The sequence below is a fragment of the Poecilia mexicana genome, unplaced genomic scaffold (genome assembly GCF_051168715.1).
Source record: "Poecilia mexicana isolate PSO_F unplaced genomic scaffold, ASM5116871v1 scaffold_3, whole genome shotgun sequence".
Lineage (NCBI taxonomy): Eukaryota > Metazoa > Chordata > Actinopteri > Cyprinodontiformes > Poeciliidae > Poecilia > Poecilia mexicana.
The window spans coordinates 23,313,087-23,339,066 of NW_028263372.1; the positions used below are offsets into that span (position 1 = coordinate 23,313,087).

Here is a 25,980-nt window from a genome sequence, read left to right on the forward strand (position 1 = left end):
ATAAAACAGATGTGAAAATACATATAAACAAAAAAAAAAAGTAAAGCAACAATCTGTAGTCTGGTCTGAGCAGATATACATTTTCCATCCCGGCGATCATTTGCTTCCAGATGCAGCTTTAATATGCACTGCAGTTTCTAATGGGTTAATAAAACCGACACATATGGCTACTGATTACTTGCCAGTATGTACTTTTTTTTTTTTTTAACAATTATATCTGATTATATCTGGCTTGTTCAGGCATTAAATGAAACCTGGTTACATTTGTCATACACATTAAAACATTTTTTTATGTTTTAATGTGTATGAAATAGTCTGTTGTCAGTTTTATAACTTAAACTGACAACAGACTGTGCAAATATTTTGGTGTATCATAAGAATAAAAATTGGAAAAGAAATAAAATTAAAAATTCTACAGTTCTTGCAGTTTACCCTCTTGTACACAGCTTACTCGTGTATATATATATATATATATATATATATATATATATATCACATCCTCCCAGAGGGTGCTTGAGGGTTCTTCACTGTATCTTAGCTGTTAAAGCCACGAGTGCTCTGGTGACCATGCACTACGGTCCGTCTATCTATTTATCTATATCTAATTTTGAAACAGAAATAAATATTACGCTTCAGAAATATTGGAAACCTACAATTTATTAAGGCATATTAATGAATGAAAATGTTATGTTCCAATTAGGTTAACTGTTTAATTAGCAGAAAACAATTTACACAATTTTCAGATCTAATATACTAAATGAAATGCCAAAAATAACAATTCCAAAAAATAAAAAGACACAACCTTGAAGTACCTCATGTCAATAATTAAGCTGTACATACAATCCTAATTTACATTTTAAAAAATACAGAAATATTTAGATACAAAATGGTCAATAAAACAGTTTTAAAGCAGTGGGGTAAGCTTTGGAATCAATCTTCATAAGGAATGCCGGGAGCAGGCTTTGTAATACCATTCACATCGTATTAGATACGTTAAACTCTTAAATACTGAGATTTTCAATCTTACATCTGATCAAAAAAGACAATGATAAATAAAACACTTGTATATATATATTCATAGAGTCCTCCAAACCCATCCAGCAAATCCCAACAGAAATACATCCTGGTGAAAAGCCATAATAATCTTTCAGCAAATTTTAAGTCAATAAGTGGAAGATAAAACTGAGTTTCTTGTTTATTCAGTTTTTATCTGGAACATTACTGTGAGCTTTTATAGCTGGTGGTTGCCACTTTTCAGCTTGTCTGTCCAAAGTTGAGCTGAAGCCTCTGTGTGCTGGAGTGAGCACCCGGGAAACTCCGTTCACTGTTAGCGCCTCGCTGTCAATTGGGCAAATGTAGTCTGCAGATTCATCGGGTTTCCTCTTTCTAAGATGACTGAATTGGGTGAAGCCCAGCTTCTTTGGCTGAAAAAACACAAAAGGTACACTATGATGTTAATCCACTTTTACATCTGTTATTTTTCTGTAATAACTATGGATCTGCTCAAACGGGCCTCTTACTTTGACTTTAGCAGTGGTAGTAAGTGGGACATGGCCTGTGGCGTTGCCATACTCTCGTTTCTCCTGCATGGCTTGAGGCCCAACCAGGGCAGCAAAAGCAGTAGCAAGATGACGTCGGAGCAAAGTCTTCTGTGGAGGAATATTTAAAAGCAGCGCCAAAGTCTCAGAACTGAAGCGAGGCTCCAAGATCTATAAAAGAACACAAAACAAAAGAATACATTTTATCCTAAGAATGATAATAAAATATTTAGTGTAGTTTGTTATGAAACCGTCTCAAGCCACAAACTACTAAAAACGGCTATGAACAGCAAAATTCGTCCTCTGAAGCCATTTTTCCCCCTTTTAGGCTACTGTTAGGATGAGAAGGTGGGAGACCAAATATGAAATGAATAACTAAAGTCACTTAGGAGTTCCTAAAGATCCTGGTATATAACCTATTGACTTGTCTTGTGGTTTTCTACAGCAATTAGTTGAAAGTTTCACTTCAAAGCCAGAGGTATTTTGCTTGTTTGGTGTTCCTAAGCATGTCAGCTCAATGTGTTGGATTGTCAACATTAAAAGGTTATAGAGCACCTTCCAGTTTTACACAGATATACAATATATAATATATTGTATAATGTACCATATATTTCTCAAAGGGCCACTTTTCTTCACACACATATGAACCTTAAGTGCATCTTATATTTTAATACAAAGGCTTCAGTTAGTTTGGCCACACGCCCTTTAAAGCTTCAATAACTTTAAGTCTTCTGGGAAAATTGTTTAAAATATTTAGAAATGTGGCTGTGGAAATATCCAATCATTCTTTCAGTAGAGCAATTGTGAGGTGAGGCACTGATGTAGGACGAGGACGCCTGGCTCGCAGTCTCTATCCTATCGTGTTGTGGTCTGAAGTCCTCCACACTAAATGAAATGACATCAGACTTACATAGCGCTTTTCAACACTCAGAGGGTTCTTTGAGACACTTTACGATGAAATGAGTCTTTCCCTCTCACACATTCACACACAGCTGATGGCAAGCTACAGGATTGTAGCCACATCTGCAAGTGTGCCAGAAACGAGGCTGCCTTTTCCAGCCATTGGCCCTTCTTATCAACACCTGCAAGTATGGTGGGTGAAGTGTTTTGTCCAATGACAGAGGCAGGCAGAGTCAAACCAGTGACCCACCGATTGCAGGATGAACTCCTACCTGATGTTCCTAAGGACCTTGCTTTGTGCATTGGCACAACTAGATGGTGGAACTGAATAAGCTCCAAAATTCCAGCACAAAGTTGGTAACACAAGATTATTCAAAAGCATCTTTTCACTGGAACCAATGGGCTGCACCAAACAACCAGCCCCCCTTTTACTGGAGCTAATGGGTAGAGTCCAACTAACCATAATCCACACACATACCCCACACCACAATCCCATCTGTAGAAAACATTACACGTTCCAGTCAGGCAGGTGCAGATTTTCTGGCTACTATGACATCCGCAGTTGTTGATTAGATTGCCAAAAAAAATGTAATTTGTAACTCCAGAAGGCAGGTACAGTATCCACCCCTCGACAGTCTTGTGGCAGTGTGCTTTACACCACTACAACTGACGCCAAGCATTTAGTTGGAAGTTATAAAGCTCAGATCCAGCTGCAAAAACAAGTTCATTTCATGAAAAGTGCCTATACACTGTTCTTGAACTAGTTTAAAGGCTAAATGAAGCTTGTAGGTCTGTGGCAAGTGACACTGCAAAAAGTTGGCAACCTCTTCTCCGTGACTTTATGTAATCTATAATATTTTGCCTTAGTTGCTGTCATTCCCAATCAGTTCCACTCTGCAATATTACACTTGTTACCATGGAAGTGATTGAAACAATTGAATGCAACGATGTGGATGGGTGACTCAGTACTTTTGGCAAGTGTAATATCATATTTGATTGATTTGATGAACAATCACTTGTGACCTGAACTGAAGAAGTGGTTTAATTTGCTGGACAAATAATCAGATTTATGCATATTAGATGCTGTAGCACTAACACTGAGTAGCTATATGTTTTATAGTCTTTGATTTGTCACCCATAGTACCGTATTTTCCGCACTATAAGACGCACCTAAAAACCTTCAATTTCCTCAAAAGCCGACAGTGCGCCTTATAATCCGGTGCGCCTTATATATGGACCAATATTGAGCCACCACAGGTCCAGCAACGGACCTTACCACAGGGGCCGCGTTTCATTGGCTAATGCCCATTTTAGGTCACAGTGCAGCTACCACGTGCGTGACCGTCTCACAAACACAAGCTACAGTAGTAAACATATGCTAATGTACATTGTGGACCATCAAAACCATGAATGCTGACTTACCCAGCCTTGCAAGAACAATAGGCATCAGTGATCTTGTCCACAGCTATATTTATGCTGAGGGTGTGAGGATCTGCTGTTTTCCTCATCTATCGGTAGCTTTTAGCTGTGACGCGCACAATGTTGGAGGCATCCAGTGGCTCAAACACCTTGATGTCGTCCAAAAAAGATGACATGAACTTGTTGGTTCCCCTGTCCATTGTCGTGGCTGATATGTTGTGAAAATCCGGCAGAAATGCTACGCTAATTAACTCAGATCGAAATGAAAGACGTCATGTTTACACAGACATGCAGTAGGCTGCTTACGTAAGCAGCCGCCAACTTCTTTTTCCCCGTAGAAGAAGTAGTGCGCTGTGCATGCTGGGATAGTTGTCAGAACACTGGTTTGTTAATAAAGTTTGATAATACATTTAAAGGGGGGGAGGGGCAGGGGAAGAGAGACAGAGACTGCAGCGGCAGCGTGTCGTTGGTCTGTGTTACCCAGAAAGCAGTTGGGCATAATATCGCAACACCAACACCGTGAGTGAAACAACGACTGGGCCAGCCTACTATATAAAGTACTCGGGGACCATTTCTTTATTAATGTGGATGTGTAATAATAGAGTATGAAGCGTCTATTCTATGCGCCTTATAATGCGGTGCGCCTAATGTATGAAAAAAGTCCTAAAATAGGCCATTCATTGAAGGTGCGCCTTATAATCCGGTGCACCTTATAGTGCGGAAAATACGGTATTTAATTTGTCTAAAGGAACCTTAACACTTTCATGCACAGTGGTCACTACAGTGGACAGCTATCTAAAAGCCATTTTCTTGTGCTTCTTGTGGATTTTTATGTCATAAATGCACACAGAGCACTGAAGTGGAAACTAATGCATCATAAAATACATTATCAACTACTGGCCATCAGCTGCAAATGCAATAAATTATTTTTGTTAAATCCAATATGGCCAACAGGCAAAAAAGCATGCTGACCGACCCGGTCCCTCCTTCTACAGTAGACGACTCTTGCAGGTAAACAAAATATTGTGACATCAGATAACCCCTAAAGATCAATACTACTGATGTATTTTTCAAATAAGAACTTTGTATTTGGAGAAAATTACGATTGATTACTTAAAAAAAATAATATATATATATATATATATATATATATATATATATATATATATATATATATATATATATATATATATATATATTTTTATGCCTTAAGAAAATCAACAAAAAGGAAAAAAATCCTGACACAAAGGATCATAATTCATCCATGAAAGGGTTAATGTACAATTTTAAACTTATTTTAAAAACATTTTTAGAGAAATAAAAAAAGGAAAGGCCTTTGGGTGGTTTTCTGCTTGATCTTTTCTTTCTTTAAACCCTCTCTTAACCTTATATTGTGTTTCATTCTGAAACCAGGTGTAGTCTTTTTGCTGTTATTAGATATGCAAGATAGAAATGAAAATATACTGCTCAAAAAATAAAGGGAACATTTCACTTTAATTTTGTGTGTGGCTCCAAATCCAGGCCTCCGTTGGTTAATAAATTTGATTTCCATTGATGATTTTTGTGTGATTTTGTTGTCAGCACATTCAACTTTGTACAGAACAAAGTATTCAATGAGAATATTTCATTCATTCAGATCTAGGATGTGTTATTTGAGTGTTCCCTTTATTTTTTTGAGCAGTGTATTTTTATTTAATGTAAAACCACAAAAAATAACACAAAACAGCTTTTTTTGTTTTGTTTTTTTAGCACTACTTACAATCAGGCCACCATGAACGCCACTCCCCCGTAGATTAGGAGCATACTCAGCAAGATCAACTGCTCTAAGCCACTCCATTACACAGTGGTTTGACCACTGCACTACCTCTGAAGGAGAGGGATGTTTCTGGGAATAAAAGCAAAATGTCTTTGAAATAATATTCCATTGAAATAAAAAATACATACTAGAATCTTACTGTATAAGAAATATTTAATCACTGTTGATAGACAGCAAAATCAATTGTTTAAAAACAAACATAATGCCCGAGATTAAGCACGTTTAATCTCTGCTGCCATCCAGTGGAAGATTATGAGATTACATTTTCAGTAAACGCCTCCCTAGTAAGAACATCCATGACTTTAAATAACGGTGAGGCATGGCCATATTTGTCATCGTAATACTACCGCAAGTATATTTTTAGTTTGAACTTAGTTCTTTTTGTGTTTATCCACCTCTTCGCCTGGCCTGCGTCGAAGACAGTTTGGGTTGAACTTATTGGCATGAAGAACATGAATGGCACATTTAATGCTGAGATGGTGAAGCTGGCTGGTGACCTTTAAAGTCAAGAGGTCATTCTGGAATTACAAAAAAAATAAAATAAAAATAGAACATTGAATTTGATGAAAAGTTTATGGCAACCAAAACAACTGTATTACTTTAAGTGTATTAGAAAATTGTATGTTAATGTGATTAAGCCTTACCACTGTGAGATACTGGATCATTCGGCCATCTACTCGAGCCTCATGGAATTGGTCTTTATACTGAGGCAAACCAATATCATCCAGCCAACCTACAGAGAAACAGAAAATACCGCATAGATATGCTCACTAAGATACAACATTAAAAACATGCTTCATGCAAAAAAGTTGAATTTTCATGTTTTGGCAAATGACGATATTTACATTTTGTTATGATGCATTACACTGTGTACGACTGTTTGGTTTATGGCAGAAGGAACCCCGCTTTATCATTGTGGATTTAACTAAAATTAGACCAGTTTGAGACATATTTCCTGCAGATTAACGCTTACGGGTGACCCAGATGTGATCCAACTCTGACGATTTCTCTGCAACCTTTGAAGTAAAGGCCCTCAAAGCAAGTTGCAGCTTTTTCCTGTGAAGGGGATGTTTCATGCCCATCTCCTGAAATCAGAAAGAAAAGTCAAAGTGGGAACAGAAACAATAGTTCGGACAAGTTTTACAATATTAGTAGACTCAATATACAAGTGTAAAGATGTGTAAAAATCTATTTTTGTACAAGTGTTCCACTTGGCATGCGGTTCTCAAACCTTCTCAAAGTCTTGAGGTGTGGCTGCCAAAAGCGTCTGCCCATTTTCAACCCACTGTCTGGTCAGATTGATGTACTGGCCTAGCCCGTAGTCTTCAAGCCAGCCACACACCTGCTCCTTGGTCCACTGACTGAATGGAATATTCAGGTCGCTGACAACGACAACATTAATAATGAGACAAAATGTACAATTTATTAAGGTATTGAAAGTACAGCAGGAAAATCTTGAAACACAAAAGTGTTTTACCGTGTGGGGTTAGATTCAGGAGTTCGGGTAAGTCTGGGCCCCGCTGTTGCACGTAAGCCTCCTCTTCTGAACTGACCCGCGTCTGGATCTGCAGGCTGGAAGCCGCCAGACTGGGTTCTTCGAAGCCTGTATGAACAAAAGTGCAAGCTGGCAGATTAAAATGTCTGCAGTTTTGACGCTCAAACTAAATACTGACAGACACTTTGCATGTCGGTGTATTGGGATCAACCAAATGTAATTCAGTGTACTGCTTTACCAGGGCAGGGTACAACATTCAGTTTTTTGTTTTGCTCATAGCTAAATCAGCAGATAATCTAACAAAGAAATATCAATGCCCAGGATATCCTCAAGTGGTCAGTTAATTATATAACATTAGATTTAAAACTGCAACTGCAATAAAAATAAAATAATAAATGTCACCTCTTTCTAATTGCTTGGACATAGCTTACTTGTTTCTGTGTCTCTGCACTTACTTTCCCCAGAATCTCTTGAAGCTCCTGTTGTTCTTCATGTATTCAGGAGATCCCACAGCTCGCTGGCCAGGCTGTGCCTCACAATGAGCAGGGGAATTCTCACTGGGTGTGCCGTCATGTGCTCTCTCCAGCTTTCCTTAAGGGGGTCATAAAAACAACAGTCAGTGGCTGAGAACAAATAGTATGCAGACTTGAGACCGAAAAGCGCCGTCATTTTGAAGGATTTTTTATTTATTTTTTTTTGCTTTTACAGAGACATGTTTGTGTTGTTGAAAAAGTGCTTTACTCAGAATAGCGTCAGGGGGCAGACTAAGCTTCAATAACTTCCTGCCAAAAACATGCTCTTGACTAATGACATCTGAATAAAGATCATATCTGTTTCCCTGTAGTTAATGCGACAGAAACTATCTTGATAATGATAAGTGAATGGAGCCAGATTTTTTTTTTATAACATGTTTAATTCATGTGAAAAATGTGAGGTACCCTGACTGTTCACAATGCTTTGTTGAGTTGATAAACACTGGTTACAGATCACCGGGTAAACGTATTAACGTAAACAAAAGTTTTAGGATAATTTACATGGTGATATCTTTATGATAAAGTTTGTTGTCTGTGCCAAAGGTTCAAAGAGATAACAGGGTGTGCCTGGATTTTAAACTGGTCAGTCACATCAAAGGAGGGTGGAGCTGGGCTGAACGTGGTTGGTTCAAGAAAGGGAGAGGTTGGGCTGGGTAAGTAACCCTATCCCACGATCCATCTGCTCTGACGGGAGCCTCTGCAATTAGCTGTGATCAAGAGTGCAGTGGTCTTCTGGTCAGAAGAGAGTGGTTACAGCTCCAAATTTGAGTCCTGTCTGCTCTCATGGGAATCTCTAGGCCTCAGAAATACATTATGCCAAAGCATTTTACTTCTCAGCCTACAATACCACGAACAACAGTATGAAACTTATTGTGTTAGCTTACTTTGACACGAGTCTCCATCTTCGACTGGATTTTTTTGTCTCTGAATGTCTGCATCATCTGTCTCATTTTGTTCCAGGAGAGTAGAATTCACGGGCAAAGTCTGACTTCTACCGTCACCCAGACCACCACGGAGAAACTGTTTACAAATTTAAAAGATAAACACATAAGAAGGGAGAAAGTTCTTAATAATTCTTATGCAATTCAACGAGCTCAGATCATTTAATGCATTTACGGCCGTGTGGAAAAAGTGTATTTTTCTAACATTTGGAGATGAGGCTATTTTTTTTTTTTTTTTGTAAAATGTCTCAGGAGTAACACACTCACACATTTATCACCATCAACTCATAAATATAACATCAGGATTAATCAGAATTTTGAAAGCAATTGATTGTTTAAATCTCAGACATTTAGTTTGGTGTGTTCCTGACTTTTAAAGTGAGAATGAACAGCATGGTAAGACAAAAGCCTCTGTCTGAGGCTTTCACTATAACAACTCATAAGTCTGGTAAGCGATTTAAAGACGCTTCTAAAGAATTTGAAATCAGTGATGACACTGTACAGGACACAGTCAAGTAGAGGACACTAAACATAACCGCTATATCTCCAAGTTTGGGCCAGTAACTTAGTAGTTTTCAACCGTGAGCATGCAACAAAATAAATATTCAAAAACCCTAAATATTCATAATGAGACCAACGTACTACTTTTGAATCAAATGCGCATTTCTGTTGATTAAAATAAGGGAAGGTAAATACCTCACTAATACTACAAATACCTTGGGTGAATGTCCGTTTATGTCATTCAAGCTACTTGATAAAATCTGTAGCTCCGTTCTGTAAAAAAACAAAAAAGGCAAAACACCCTCAGAAAGATTCCAATAAGAGATGCAAAATTCATTATGATGAAAAAGTATTTTACTACCTGGAATCGCAATCTGTCTGGATTGATGCTTGCTGGGAACACAAACTATTTGTTGAAACCTGTCATGGGTCAAAAAGTTACAATACACAGAATTTGCGTGGACTCTTTAGATTTGTATTTTTCACGCTAACTTTAAAACCTGGTAGATTTATTTAAACCCACCTCAGACTTCACATCGTCGGATTTTGTACTGGCAGAGTCAACAGTCTTGGTCAGGTTCTGGTCTCCTTCCTCACTGCTACTTGAAGCAGTCCAACCATTTGACAATGAACTGACAGCAGATGGAGCTGCGACAAGTCATGGAAGGATTATGCATTATACATCACAAGGGTAGAAATTCAGTCACTCTTACAGAAGGGTAAATAATCCCAATACCTTGTCTTGAGATGTGAGTAACATCTCTGAACTGTCTGCACTGATTCAGGAGCAGAGTGAGCTCTTCAATCTGTCGGTCCTGCAGAAAACACAGCAGTGGAGCTTTAAAGTCAACATAACCCTATTAGGGTATTCATTAAAAGTTAAGAAGCATGACCACCCGCTGCTGGTTTTACTCGGCTGGTGACTGATACGCCCACAGACATTACCCTTCCACCATATGGCCTTTACATCAAAGTAACGGACAGGGAGGGAACAGACCTAGACCTCACTGGAAACTGTATTTTGCAGCAAACAGCTGCAAGGAGTGTGTTTGTTTTGAAGTGGTGCCCATGCCTGGTTTTGCCATAGTTATCTTAATGCAGCTCACTCCAAAATTAAACTTGGCAGAGCAAAGCCTGCTTAATTGTGGCTAGTCTGAAAAGGCTCGTTTCAGGATGTGTGTGTGTGCGTGTGTGTGTGTGTGTGTGTGTGTGTGTGTGTGTATGCAGGTCCTCACTAGTGTGCTACATGCAAGTCTGTCTGCAAGTGCTTAAAGTGCAAGATACTCTGGGCGAAAGAACACAAAAGATCCTCTGTGCTAAACGTAAATGGTCAGAGGGCGGCACCTCGAATAAATAACAGGATCTAATAGCTGGTACGTTCCTAAAAATTGACTGTGTTCCCACATACAGAGCAGCTGGATAAGTTATGGTGTAATGAAATGTTTTTCCACAATGAAATAATTTTAAAAAGTTGATTTAAATTTTTTTTGCAGCTTACCTTTTCATCATTGGTAGCAACCAGTGATTTCATTCCACTGCGAAGCCTTTGGAGTTCTTGATCTAAGTCACAAAAAAGTTACACAGTTTAATAATCTGTTTATTCAGGAATACATCAGCATTTCTAGTAAACGATAATAACTACGAGCCAAGATCTCAGAAGCAGACAATTTTTGACAAAAAGGATGTTGTTTCTTTAGAAACACATAAAGAGAATAAAGACTGAAGTAGTAATTTAGGAAAACTTTTGATAATTTTCAAAGCAGTCTTTTAAAGCAGAAGGAAATAAAAAAGATCATTAAGAAAAAACACCCGAGAGAAAAAGCAGTGAATCTACAGTTAGTAGTAGACAAGGCCCAAGATATTTTATTGAGTGCTCAATAGGCTTACATTTGGTGCTTAGTCTTTTCCTGTACATCTCCTCTGAGAGACAGACACACAACCCCCGCCCCCAAAATACACAATTTATATAGGATCAAGCCGAAATATTTCCACAGCTGTTACTGAATGCAAAAGGACAGTCGATAATTGTCTTCATCTAATTATGCGTATGTATTTGCAGCATTTCACTGGCAGGTTGTTGAAGCTTTGAAGTCGCACAAATTGTTTGCTTACCTCTCTCTGAGATCTCTGTCGTCAGAGGAGGTCTGGCCAGCAACTGAGTGTGCAAGCTCTCAATTTCTGCATTCTTTGTGAGGAGAAGTTGCTGAAGGCTGCCGATCTCTGCCTGAGGGTGACACACAAGGAGGAATTTTAGCAGAAAGAAAACATAGGTCTATTCACTGTTTACAAAAGGTTCACTTCCAAGAAGTTTACACTCAATAAAGGCTAGACAGATGCATCCATTTCAAATCTCCTCAAAAGTTGCTATGTATGAAAACACCCCAAACAAAGAAGGGAGAAGTTATTTTCTCCGAGTTCTAAAGCACCAAATGTTGAACCACGACTCCCCACAGTTTAGTTTGTTTTAAAGGAAGTTGCATAAGGAGGACACAGATGTTTGTTCAGATTTGTTCAGGTTGAACTGTGTCACCATCTGTGGAATAAAGTTAAATGTGACAAGTATGATCATTTAAGTCACGAGGTATGGCTATTATACAGTAATCAGTTCTGTAATGCAGATGGATAATTAAAAGTTACGTTTTAACACAAAAAGTCTACTGGAATTCATACAACCTAAATCTAAGGAAACAATTTCTGTAAGATTGACTGAACTTCCTTTCAGCTGTTTATGCAAAGTAAACTCTAGCTTCAGTCAGTTTTTTTTTTTTTAATCTTTCACATAGTTTCAAATCCTGTGCTCTATTTACTTCTCAGCAGCATAGTAATCTTGGCGTACTGCTCTTTAACAAAATCCTTGTGGCCAGTCTGTCTGATGATATCAAAGCGACAACAAATGTGGTCCCCAGTTCCCAAAACCCCAGACAGAATGTAGCAAAATGTATAAAAATGACACATCTAGACCGCTGTCACAGTGGATGTTAACTTACAAAAAGTGGTTTCTGAACTGTACAGGTTCTTATCTCTACAGATGTCTGTTTCCTTTGTATTTTTTTATTATGTACTGTATTTTTAAAAGCTCTGCACTTGTTTTTCTAACTGAAGATAAAAAAAAAATACAGAGGAAAGTCTATAATAAAGCCATATAAGAAAACATAAAGTCAGCAATTAAATAGACTAAGCTATTATTAATTCTATTTCTATTGAACAAAAAATATGCCATGCCCATACGCGCCTAAAAAGAGAGCGAACACGTGCGCAAGGAAATGACTCACTTAGCTGGCTGAAACATCAGACTGGACTGCATTCAGGAAAGTTGAGCGGACATTTAACAGTGGAATTTGGTCACTTATGATGTATCGCGATGTCAACACAGAGATATTTTACCTTGGTTGCCTTGAGTTTCTTTTCGTATTGTAACTTCTGGTCCTCCAGATACTGTACTTTGTCCTTGAGAATCCTGAGCTCCTTTAGCAAAACCTAAACAGGAACATTTGGAAAACTTAGCAGGCTTACAATCCAGTTGGTTTCACAAAGACGCTTCCTCTAATAATTTCACACAGCACACAATCTTTAATAACTGACAATTCTTAATATGTCACGTTATTCTATAATCCAAAATGTATTTGTTGTGTTTGTTCAGCTATATTTAGCACTGCTTAATGTAGTAGGTGAATGTTTCAATTCCATCTGATGCTCAACACAATAAAGTAAGACAACCCATGCTGTGCACAACACTGGAAGCCATGCAGGTGAACTATGCCTACTCTTTCTCCTCCGCAGTGGCACAGCTGCTCTGCATCTGAGCTACCCTCTCCCAGGTTGCCCAAAGGTCTGTCTGGAGTCTCCTCTAGCTTCTGCATACACCCCGAGGGTCCATCACAGGACACCGTGAAGTTTTTGCCTCGGCCCTCAGGGGACTCAGTGGGGCCCACCACTGGAAACCTGCTGTCAGTCGAGATCTCCAAGGCCTTTTTCTCCTGGATCTTGCTATTGATCTCCTTCTGAAATTGACACATCTGCTCCTGCAGTTCACTAATGAAATTCACTACAGTCTGACAGATAGAGTGGGGAAGAAAAACATTGAGAAGAACATGTTTAGAGAGAGAGAAAGAAACTATGTGCAGGATTTGTGCATATTGTCGATTTAAAAAGTCTACACCTAAATGCCAGATATTTGTGATAAGACAAAAAAAAAAAAACAGAAACAAAATAAATAATTTTGAAACTTTTCCAGCTGTGCAAGCCAACTGAAAAAATAAATAAATCTGTTGGTATAAAAAACTCTGAGAAAAAGGGGTGCATCAACCTTTTTTTGCATATGTGTACACAACATTCTATTAAACCACCTCTTTAATTTTATTTCAGTAGTCTGTCTTTGTTAGTTGGAGTCTGTCCATGTCCCATATGACTTGGTACTGTTTGCCCACTCTGTCTTGCCAAAATCATCTAAATCTTTCAGGCCTTCTGACAGATTTGTGGGGCTGCGGATAAGATAAGACTGTGGTTGTTCACAGTTCCTAAAATCCGTAAGAAGTCAGACTGATTTTGACAATCAGGTGATCCACAAACATTTTCTGGCAGATTTTAGTTCTGACCTCATATTCAACCTGAACAATTTTAGAAGAAAAAAAAGGAAAAAAAAAAAAAAACTGCTGATGCTCTATGTTTTGGGTTAAAACTGACTGGTATTAAGAACTCATCCACTTTAAGAAAGGTTAAACTACATTTGAAGAAAAGTATTCCCATCATTCATTATTTGCGATAAGAACCACCATGACCTAACCCCGTTTTACAGGAGGTGTGGTCTTCATTTATTGTTCTTTACCAAAATACAGGATATATGTCACATTAGACGTTGACAAGTTCTTAATTTAATTATTGGTTAATTTGTTTTACACCTCAAAGGCTACCTTATTAAAAGTCTATTTCATTTTATGTGAAGTATTTTTTAAATTTCATTTCATTGTTTTATATTATCTATAAAGTTAATGAACATACAGTCATCCCAGGTTTCTGGTAATGAATGTATCTTCATATGGCTACATTTGAAATGACTATTTAAAGGGACACATACTGGTACCGTTACTCTTATTGAGCCAACACTGGCTTGTCCAAAATATATTTTATGTAGTTTTTACAAACATGGATCGTAAGAGTTCCATGTTTTTCATAACAGACATCAATATATTTTCAAGGTGATTTCTACCCATGTTCCCCCAGACGGTGTGTAAACAGCCCACATGCTGTGCCTGGACAGTGGACAGAGGAAGTCTTACTTGGGGTTCAGTAAAACGGATATGACAAATGATATGGAAGGCCTCCATGGCTAATTTTAACCATAAGCTTGTTGGCTCCAGGACCAAGTTCCCTGCGCGTGTCTGTGTGTGTGTGTACATGCAAACATGCATATGTGAGGACATGACGTTTAGATAACGCGGGCGACAACTATAGTGATAAAAGCAGTTTCTTTGACCTCCTTTAGTCAAAGCAGGTGTGATATTGTGGACCTACAAATGCAAACCTCCAGAAATATTAACTGTATTCAGATGATTCCAAGAAAATGTTATGAATTTTTTTTAATTTAAACTGAGAATTTCTTTCAATAACTAAGGGCTCATATATTTGGGCCATCATGGCAGCTCCCTTGGGTTTGAACTCCTTTAAACTGAGGACAAAAAGATCCTTTGAGCAGTGTTTGGACAGTAATTACATACTTTACAGTATCCCATCTGGTAAAAGTTCTGATTTCCGTTTCTATAATTCATATGGTCTCTAAATGCCCAGGAAGTCTGCTGGTAACCTAACACGCCAGTCTTAAGCAAATAAATGATCTGGTTAAACGAAGAAAAAAAAAATTTAAATCCCATTCACTATTTTTTTTCTCAGGTACAATGAAGTCAGTATTTGGGTGAATGTTTTGTTTCCACAGATCCTATAAGGATTTATGGGCTTCCTTAAAGTCAACAGCCTCCATTCAAAAAGCAAATTATTATATTTACCCCTGTCATCACAGCCAGAGTTACGTTTAACTTTCCTGTGATTAAAGATATTCATCTTCAGTAAATCAAACTATAAAAGGTAATTTGGAAACAAGACTTTTATGGTGTTAAAAATCAGGTTTGCTCACTTTGGAAACTATGACAAAGCAACTGTGAATTAAGTGATTGTTCTCTGCACACCGGTTTTTCTAACTGACAGACACTGAGTTTGAGACAATATAACAAACCCAAAATGATCTATGTAATGTACCTGAGGCGTTCCTGACCCAGTGAGAAGTCTCACCTCAGCTTTGTGCTGCCTCTCCGCCCCATCGACCTGCGTTCCCTCCATGTCTGCCAGCTTCAGTTTCAGATAAGAGACCTCCCCCATAAGATTCAGCTTCTGTTTCTCCAGTGACGTCCTATGCACGAGTTCCTGTCATCAACGACACACAGCAAGAGTGTGAAAAACACAGGCAGACGCAACCCTATACATTAAACCCCTAATTTTGAACGAGATACAGCGCTTGCTCCACAAAGGCAACGTGAAGTGTGAGGCACAGCAAGTTACCAGCTCTGTAATGACTGTCCCTCCACACAAACCACACTGGTTTCTGAAGCTGTTTGGGTGGCTAAATATACACAACCCATGACCACTATTTATAATGTGTATTTCGCAGCTCTCTCAAAGTACATAGCAGAGAGGAGGGAGGGGGAGAGACCAAGAAAAAGCATGCAAAACATTCATTGACAGAATATCAAAATAACTTTGACAGGTGCATTCCCCTGTCCTCTGTATAAAAATGACCTCCTGTCAAACCTAATGCTGAGGGAGATTACAGTCTAATAGCTCTGTGATATCTTTCCTCAAAGGCTGTTAGCCATCAGAGTTAAACCAGAACATAAAGGTAGATGTATTTCTTACTTGGCTCATGTCAAGCAGGTGCTGAACATCCAGAAAAGAGAAAAAAAAACAAAAAAAAAAACAGTGAAAGTAGATGTAAACATTTAAAGTGCTGGCTTTTTTTTAAAGACCTGAACTTCTTCTAGAGAGCAGATGGAAAGTATTTTAATTCTGTCACCAGGAAGAGATTTAGGGCTCAGGTCCAAAGCCTCATAATGACCACATCTCCAAGAAACTGGCTGCCCGTTTCATAATGTGCAAGCTTGCTAAATAAGTCTTACAAGGAAAAAAAAAAAAAAAGACACGGTTATAAATAAGTTTTTGACCTATTTAGTTTGGGTTTTTTTTTTCCCACTCCAGGCTTCAACGAAGATTTTGCAAGAGTTGCAACATAAGAAGGAAAGTTAATACCTGGTTTATCCAGTGTCTGTCAGTATTTCCTTCATGCAAACAATGTGCCGGAGTTCACGTTGGACAAGGTTTCACATATCCAGTTCATCCAGTGGCCTCTAACAAACCGTCTCAAATCTAAAGTAAAAGAGCCGAGAGCCAGCAAAGCACATCCAGCTCTTGCAGGAGCACCACTACGCTCTTTTTCCCTCCCATCTCTCCACCTTTTTTACAGCTGTTTCTCTCCTCCTTGTTTGTTCTCTTCTCCCTCCCTCTGTTTTTCCTTCCTGTCTCTCTCTTTCTCTCCAGAAACCCGCATGTGAGCAGTCATGGTTATTACCAGTTAGGGGAGTGGCTTGCTGTGCAGTTAATCTCCTGCCCAGACAGACTAGTTTGGCCTTGCATAAACCAGACAGGCACCCTTAGTGAGAAACTGTTTGGGAAAACGTTTGAGCGTCCTAAATATTTTTGTTGCCAAAGTAATCCAAAGCTACCTTCTCCAGAATCCAAGTAATGAACTTTTGAAGAGGAAGTTCTTCCTCGGTACAGTTTATGAAAAACACATGAAAGTGCAGAAAATGTCACGTTTTAAAGGAGATGGACTGTCTGAGTATCCTGTATATTTGTATGGGAACAACAAGTTAATTGAATTACTCTTGCAGTCATTATGAGGCTTTCCAGACTTTGGTCCAGATTCACACAAATTAATTGTTTTGTGCTAATATTGTCTGAACAAATCAGCATAGTTCAAAGTCTAGTAGAGGCAACTACCTGCTGTAGCATCTCTTCTGTACTGTTGAGTTTGTGTTGATGCTCCACCAAAGAACTTTCCAAATCATGGATCTTCACCCCTTGAGCCTCCACCTGGTCTGTCAGCACACTCACCTATGAGGGGTTTTGCATGTCAACAGATAATTTAGAACATGATGAATATTTTCTTTAAATAAACTGATGCTTAGGTGCTTAGGTTCCTAAAATTTCCACATATATGAGATATGATAGAAAAAGTTCCTTTAGGAAAATTCTGTGATTCTAAATAAAGAAATAATTACAGCAATCTCAGCAACACAAAGGTAAATATACGTCGTACAAAAAGTAAGGAAATGTCAGCATATTTTATGAAACTTGTAGGTTGAGCAGCATCATTCAGTATGTTTTGCCAACAAAAACCTTGACAAAATCTCACTCCCATTACCAAGAGCTTACTCTGAATGACTCCTTTTGCCTAAGTAAGTGCAATTAATTTATAAACCAGTTTGCCATGTAGAAGTCACAACATGCTAAACAGAAGAAGGCAAACACTATGGAGGATGGGAACAATCAAAACCAAAATATAGGTCAAAAGAAAATATCTTAGAAAACGGTACAGGATTACGCCTTAACTAACTAAAAGGTGGCAAAGAAAGAAATGTGTGTGGTGCTTCTTAAAAGATTTAACTGATTCACAGTCATGCAAAGAAAAAGGTAAATTTTTGCACAACTTAGAATAGATCAGAACAGAAATTTCTGTCTACTTCATTTGTCTTAAAAATTAGTCTGCAGCACTGATTTCTGACCAGATGATCTCAGACAATGAGAAGGGATAAGAACCAAACAGTGTTTGGATTGAATACGATAGAAGTTTAAAGAAACAAGAAATGTTGGTTGTTACAGAACCTTTTTCATTTAACAAGTAGAGGCCTCAATAGTACCCAAAAGAAATGTACACAACCAAAATAGCTTTGAAACTCCTTTTTGTTGCTCAACAACTTGAACATGTATTTCTGTGGGATGGCCTTCTTCAACCCACATTTATCACATGTTGTGTTGATCATTCTGACATGAACCGTACACTCAAGTTCAGTTTCTAATTGTGGAGAAATCAAAAGATGACAAGCCTTCTTTTTTATTAGTATTTGACAAGTACTTCATTGGTAAGACCCAATTACTCAACTCTGCTACTCAACCCACAAATGAGTTTTCAAGCAAATGTGGAGCTGTTTAAGGAAAAAAACCAAACATGCTTTTCCACACTATGAAGCTTATTACTGAAGAGAAACTTTACAAGAAAGAAAGAATTAACCAGAAACAAATAAACTTACTGTTTGTGCTAAATCTATATATGTGTGCACAGAATCTACCCCACATATGTGCAATAGTGTACTTGTGTTGTGTTTTGATACCGAGAGGCTAAAACTGATTTGAAATAGCTGAACTTTGCTTCAACGGTACACCAACCGTTGAAGCAAACATTTCTAAAGAATTTATTTTCTTTCTCTGAGGCCTAATGAATGATAAAAGGCACCTGCTCTAAACTCACTTGGACACATAAACACACCTTCATGCAACAGGTCGCATAATGGTGCGAGCCTAAGCCTGTCTACAAAGCACTTGCTCAGCCGCCCCGAGTGCTACACACACCTACAGGTATAAGAAAAACACATCAGTCAAAACAAGAGATTGTGGTGTCATAATAGCACCAAACCCACTTTGTTACTGTTGCTTCACCTGGGTAATGAAGCAGAAACTTGTGCAACATTTGCAACACAATGCTACCATACATCTTTGTTCTTTCGCCATCTTTTCCCCAACTCTACCTTGTCTCGGTGTTGCAATACAACCAAAGGTTAGAATCAATTCCCAGGTAATCCACTCTATATTCAGATGCCCGGAGGAGGAAAACAGTGTTGGGAACATTCTAAAATTTCTAAGCAATCTTAGTTGTCCTTTTTGTATTTTCCAAGACTATGAGTCTCATACCTGCAGAATTAGTGACTCTTTGTCTCCCTCCAGTCGTGATAACCTCTCTTGATAGGACTCACTGCTGTTGTTTAAGGTGAGGTTTGCCTGTTGAATAGAAATAATTCAACACATTTTTTTTGAATACTCACAAGATAGAACAGTTTCTCAGTGGATATTAGCTTTGTATTTTTATTATTTACACACTGAAATCTTAAACCTCTTACAGTGCCACAACTGTGTGGAGATTGTAAGAGGTTTACAAATCCTAATCCAGCATTAAAAGTCGTGTTCCACATTTTATGCCAGTTACATAGTTTAGAGCACATGTGTCAAACTCAAGGCCCGCGGGCCACATGTGGCCCGCCATGTCATTGTATGTGCCCCCCCCCCAGCATTTTATAGGCCGACGATTGACTTAAAATAGGTTTTGAGCACAAATTGACTACAAACTACATCTCCCATAAAACATTCCGATTGTTACCAGCCAACATTACGGCTTCTCGCCACTAGAGAGCAGCAGAGTCGCATCGAGCTGCTTATTGATTTTCCCAGCGAATAAAACTGAGACGTCGACAAGCCAACATCAAAACGTCCAAGAAAAGAAAAATCGATTTACAAGTAAGACTGTGAATGAAGATGTGTGTGAGTTGGTGTCAGGGCGGCAGATCGCGGTAGACTTTTTTGTTATTCATTATCTTGACCGACAACATTAAAAAAATCGGTCATGTACTATTTTTATCTGTGAAATTACAATCATACAGACAGAAACAGTTACCATAATACATTTTGAACTGTTGATTTTATTTTTGAACCATTTTTTATTTTAAATTGTTGATTTTAGTTTTGAACCATTTTTTATTTTCAAGTGTTAATTTTATTTTTTTAATTGTAAAGTGTTGATTTTATTTTTGAAACCTTATTTATTTTGAAGTGTTGGTTTTATTTTTGCAACCTTATTTATTGTCAAGTGTTGATTTTATTTTTGAAACCTTATTTATTGTCAAGTGTTGATTTTATTTTTGAAACCTTATTTATTTTGAAGTGTTGATTGTCTGAAAGACCTTAGACATGAATTGCCCCATATGGGGATTGAACCGCTGACCTCAGCATTACCAGCATGGTGCTCTAACCTGCTGAGCTAACTCACCTACCTTACAAACTGTTGAGTTTCCATGGACTTAAGAAGAACTTACATGATCTTACCACAATGAAGATTTGATTAAAGTGCTTATATTCTAATGTTTTTCAAAACAACATACATAATATTTTATTTTCCAGAGATTTTGTATTTTGAAGTGTTGATATTATTTTTGAACCATTTTTAATTTTCAAGTGTTGATTGTATTTCAGAGATTTTTTTTATTTTAATGTGTTAATTTTATTTTTGAACCATTTTTTATTTGTAAGTATTGATTTTATTTTACAGCCATTTAGCCAAGTCTCTGTAGAACCATTTGTCTCTGCTAATGACATTTTCAATACAATTTGTTGATCCCAGGCTTAGTTTATGGACTGTAATGTGAAATTAGGCACAAGTATAACTCTGACAGTTTGTTCACCAAGTTACTGTGCTCTCTGAGAGGATCTGTGGTATAAGTATTTGACATTGTTCCATGGCCATCGTTATTAGTCTCTGACAAAATTTGGATCATCTACCAGGAACACTGCAAAGAGCATGAGTTTCTGTAGTGTAGTGGTTATCACGTTTGCTTCACATGCATAAGATCTCTGGTTCGAAACCAGACAGAAACAGATTTTGCATCTTCTATTCATCACAGGTGTTTACTAAAGGTCAACAAGGGTTCTGTGGTGTCATGGTCTGTACTCTGAATCCAGGCATCTGAGTGCAAGCCTCAGTTGAAATTTTCATGCGTTGCATCTCACATCATCAACTTTGGAACCTTAAACTGAAACAAAGCAGAGATGTTCAGTTCCTGTAGTGTAGTGGTTATCAAGTTTGCTTAACACGCTAAAGGTCTCTGGTTCGAAACCAGACAGAAATGGTTTTTGTAGGTTATGCATCTCTTGGGGTGCAGTGAGACAACAAGCGCCTTCCTCTTTTGTGATGGTTCATTTGAAATCGAAGCTACAGTTCTATGGCGTAATGCTCAAGGCCCGCGGGCCACATGTGGCCCCCAGCATTTTATAGGCCGACAATTGACTTAAAATAGGTTTTGAGCACGAATTGACTACAAACTACATTTCAACCAAAGGTTTGTAATGCGCTTCCTAACCAGACACTCCAAAGCGTCCGGTCCATAACTCTTCAACACGCTGTCAGCTCCCGGTCAGAAAGACGCATTTAGTTCAGAGACCATGAGATGATATTCAGAAAGGATTTTTTTTTTTATTAATTGATTTCAGTTGCCTCTGAGACTAAATCTTTGCGTAAAGTCTATAATGTCTGCCCATGTGACTTGTTTTTATTATTTGTTTGCTTACCTTTGAACACTGATTTAAATATTGTAATTTTTAAACTGAGCAGTAATTTTACATCCATGGAAACTCAAATGTAATATTTAAAACTTCAATACATTAAATCAGTTATTTAACAATATGTGGTGTTTAATGTATTTTTAACATTATATTTCTATACATTTATGCTGGGGGTGCCCAAGTCTAGTTTTCCAGAGCTACCATCTGCAGCTTTAGATGCATTCCTTCTCTAACACACCTGGACCATTGACTCATTATAAGCCTCTACAGAACTGAATGAGGGAAGTCAACCTTTTTTGTCTGGGGTGTTTTAGCAGGGATGCAGCTAAAAGTTGCAGTCTGGAGGACTGGACCTGGGCACTCCTGATCTGTACCGTCAATGTGGCCCGTTGAGGGTGGCCAATATGCTGAAGTGGCCCTCAGAGAAATTGAGTTTGACACCCCTGGTTTAGAGGGTAGTTGTGTATTAGGTCAGTGTTGCCTGTGTACTCGGTGCATTTCACAGTCATTGAAGTCCAAAGCATAGGAATACAACCCATATTCCATTACCCTCAAATCAAAAATAACTGTTGAAAACTGATCATTTTAAACATACCAGTTAGGAAAAACAACAACAACAAAAAAAGCATACTTGGGGGAAAATAATATGGGTCAAATTTTTTTCACTGTGTGCATGAGGTGGGTAAGATAATCTTTTTTAAACACAAGCTGATTTGGTTAATTGGTTGACAATGTTGCAGTAAGCAAGTGCCAAGTAATCAAGGTCATTCTCAAAAGATTTGCATGTGACTCTGGGCGAGTTCATTGAACAGCTACAAACATCACTGAACCACATTTACACAATGATGGTGTCAAGCTACACAGTAGCCAAAGCTGCCCTGTGCAGACTGACGTAAAAGAGGCTGCAATGTACAGGCGCCACAGGGTGCCACCATCATGAGGCGAGGAGGGTCAAGTGTCTAGTCAAAGGACACAACCACTCACACAGATGGAACTTTCTATTCAGGGCTCATTTTCTATTAATCCAATTAGCACTGAATATTAAAACCTAATAGAAACCAATAGAAGTGGTCTCATACATAACCAAATGGCAGATATTTATTAAAAGATACTTTATAGATTAAGGTGAATTATCTCACACATTGTACTTTCCTCCTTTAATTCAGTTTAAACAACTTAAAAATTCTGAAAAACAAACAAGACAGCTACCTTAAGATAGAAAGCCTGGGATGTCAAGCAACAAGAGAAATTTCCTTCAAAAGTTATGACAGCACAACATTGTTATTATGCAGCAACATTTCATGTTTGAAAGAAGAAAGTCTTCCACTGAAATACAAACTGTGGGAACTGTAAGCATGTGCAACTGAAAAGCAAAAAAAGAAGAACAAAAAACTAAATCGAAAAATGCAGGAAAGAGTTGTGCAACTATGTTGAATGAAGGTATGAAAAGCAGATGTAAAAGTGGAGAATGTCTTACCTTTCTGAGCCAAGTGAAATGTTTGTAGAAATCAATATGATTCTCCATTCTGCAGACCCATTGTAGTTAAGATCTTACATTTGATGTCTAGCAGAACTGAATATATGCTATGAAGCACCAACACACAATCAAAACAATAGCTTTTAACTGCACTGCATGATCTCCTTCTTTTACTACAACCCAGTGCTGCAAGGAGCGTGCAGGAAGGATCTAGGTCTGTATGGTTTGGAGCCCGGACTGCCTCAGACTTTTGGAGCTGAACTGAATAAGTCAAACTATGCCAGTTGGCTTTACGTTACCTCCTGCCCCCCATCCCCCACGCCCTCTTTTATTTTTTTCTATCTACTTTCAACTGCCCTTTTTTTCTTTCTTTCTTTCATGCCTGACTGGAGTTCTTGATTTTTAGCTGCATATTTTTGCATTTGAGCTGCATGTGATTAATGATGTTCTCAACCACATCTGTCCTAAACCTTTCCCTTTTCTCTTCTTGTTGTTCTTGTCTCTCATAAGTCTGTTCTCACAGCACCCCTCAAGCAACCTAAGTTTTGTGGGGCTTTCTAAATGGGGAATATAGGAAACTTTTTTTTTCCACCATATGCTTCTCAGATGTGGTGCGGGGCAAGAAGTCAGTAAAGGCTATACAGAAGGGGAGGAGGCAGAGCAGAAGAGTGGAAATGAGCATTACGTTTAGAGTATCACATCTAAACAAGCGCAAATACATTAGGTGTCTCATGTGAACCACTTGAAACACTATTTCTGAAAGGAAAAGACAAAAAGAATAAGACATAAAATCTCAAAGGGAAATAAAATGACTTGCACTCCAAACAGAAGCTCTGGATCTCATTACTAGTGCCATTCACTATATCCTCCTTCCGGCTCACTTCTTAGTAGGCCAGAAAACAGTCCCCCAGATGTTGCTAAACAGGATCAAAGACCAAAAGTGAAGCAAAAAATAAAAAAATCTGATCCTAGTAGAAGTAATCCTTGCCAGGCCACAGCATAACTTCTAAATTCAATGACCAATCTTTTTTAACATTAGAAGACAAAGTTCTGTGGATATCTGCATGCCCATTTTTCACAATGCTATTATGTTTGCTCAATGTGTGCAAAAACTACCACTGTCAGTGAAAACGTACTACTTACCCCATCTCTTTGCAGCCATTTTAATATAACATTTGCTGTGTCTGTAGACGTTTGTTTACAGGAAGCACCCTGCTTTTCCTCACTGCTCTGGCCCTCCAGCACAGCCCTGAGGACCTCCATCAGCTGAAGTGCCTCAAAAGCAGGGTCCACGGGCGTGGGGAGGGGCAACTCTGGGTCAACATCTGAAGATTTGTAACCTTGGTTACACGGCTGCATCGGAGGACTGAAAAGACCTTCACACATTTTGCCTAGAAATTGAAACAGAGGGAATCCACAAACATAGAAATATGCATTTACCTCAAATATTATGGTTATTTCTTCCTTTATGCATTTTTGCAGCTGTTTTTGCAGCAAAAAAAAGCATGACTTGCAGGGAGAGGAAAAGGATTTTCAGGGATGCCCCCTTGTGGGCAGTTTGACCTGCTACTGCATGTAGTATGAAAATAGTATCAAACTTTAGCTGTGCCTTTTCAAATCCACAAATTAGGAAAAAACAGTACTTTTCATGTCGTGCCTTTTCAAGCCAAAGCAAAAGGTAGAGTAATGTAATCATTACATGAAATGATAATGATAATGATAATATGGAGAAACAAGTAATCTTATTTGATGCTAAGATTATTGGTTGCTTTGTTTATTAGCTTTTTCTCCTGTCCTTTAAGTTGTTGCTAAATGTGATAATGACTAGGTTGTCACCTCTGATTATAGATCTTAGAGTCATGCCTCCATGCTACAACACTGCTGTTGTTGCAGCATGAGCCGTAAGCAAAATGTATCACCAATGTTAGAAAAGAATAGACATAAAATGTTAGAAGTATGTGTTATAGCTCACGTTGTTCTGTGAGAATTGTACAAGAAACAACAGAAGCTTGAATTAAATTACTGAGAGAAACAAGGTCAATTATATACAGCGTGAATGAGCAGGAAACATAAAACAATCCTTCCTTACCATGCTAAGGAAGGATTTGCCATTAAATACACATGTAAAGTGGTCATAAGCAAAATCTGCTGGCAGTCTTATGAAAGCCGAACATTAAAAACTGGGCAGTCTCTTGAGACTTTGATGATGAAACAGAGACTCTTACCAGCTATAATACCATCCATTTGCTCCAAGGCAGCTTCTAACATGTGGCTGGCACGTGCCTCCATGGAAACTCTCAAAGCAGTACAGATAGATGCTCCTTCGCATGTGTAAAGCGGAGTGGAAGTTGAAGGAATGACAGAAAAGGGCAGGACTGCAGAGTGTGTTCAAGTTCACAGCAAAGCTCTAACAGCTATCCTGACATTTTTGTGACTCTGACAGTAAATAACCTCCAGAGTGTGGCTTTTGGGTTTAAGCTCTCCTCTCATTTTGTGACTGGAGTGTCACAAATTGTCAGGCTTGTCATCCAAATGAGGTCCAAGCTCAAATTTAGATTGTTTCAATTCGGTTTAGTTTAGTTTGTTTATATAGCGCCAATTCACAACAAAAAATAAATTCACTGGACTATTTGAATTTCTTTTCCTTTTTTTTAACTAATAAGATTCCATGTGATATAGTCATATTTATGGTTTTAATAATAATAAAGCAGTTTGTAAAACATCCAACAAAAAGTTTATTTCCCAAAACTGCTTGAGCTAGCCATCTGGCCATTGGCTTCCTGTGCAATGCCGCTCAAATAAGCTTTAGATTGCTGCAGACTCTAGCCTTTCCCCCTTTCACTTGGATTCCCTCTGGTATCTTTTTTTTCCCCCTACATGAATCAATCAGTAAACGGAAGAAGTTGTGAATGATAGCTGCCACCACCAGTT

At 38.2% G+C, this 25,980-nt stretch overlaps 1 protein-coding gene across 1 annotated transcript; it reads right to left on the reverse strand.

The window, feature by feature from the left end:
- Positions 1–639: 639 nt before the first annotated feature.
- ppfibp2a (PPFIA binding protein 2a) lies at positions 640–24,435 on the reverse strand. The gene is made up of 23 exons (XM_088004627.1): positions 24,252–24,435; positions 19,155–19,255; positions 17,187–17,300; positions 15,426–15,557; positions 12,908–13,195; positions 12,528–12,620; positions 11,256–11,367; positions 11,031–11,063; positions 10,642–10,703; positions 9,880–9,958; positions 9,667–9,791; positions 9,505–9,563; positions 9,359–9,416; positions 8,586–8,721; positions 7,624–7,759; positions 7,151–7,276; positions 6,905–7,055; positions 6,647–6,758; positions 6,318–6,406; positions 6,069–6,191; positions 5,617–5,742; positions 1,521–1,709; positions 640–1,424 (listed from the first exon to the last, which is right to left on the reverse strand). Exons 1-23 carry the CDS (start codon positions 24,433–24,435, stop codon positions 1,200–1,202), a joined length of 2,853 nt encoding a protein of 950 aa, XP_087860753.1. The 3' UTR covers positions 640–1,199.
- Between the last annotated feature and the right edge of the window lie 1,545 nt (positions 24,436–25,980).

Bases quoted from the DNA above. Each gene is read 5' to 3' on its own strand.
- ppfibp2a (XM_088004627.1), bottom strand. From the start codon at position 24,435: ATGTGTGAAGGTCTTTTCAGTCCTCCGATGCAGCCGTGTAACCAAGGT. The intron at 17,301-19,154 runs GTATGAGACTCA...AACCCCTCATAG, and splicing joins AAGAGTCACTAATTCTGCAG to GTGAGTGTGCTGACAGACCA. The intron at 9,417-9,504 runs GTAGTAAAATAC...GTTTTTTTACAG, and splicing joins CAGACAGATTGCGATTCCAG to AACGGAGCTACAGATTTTAT.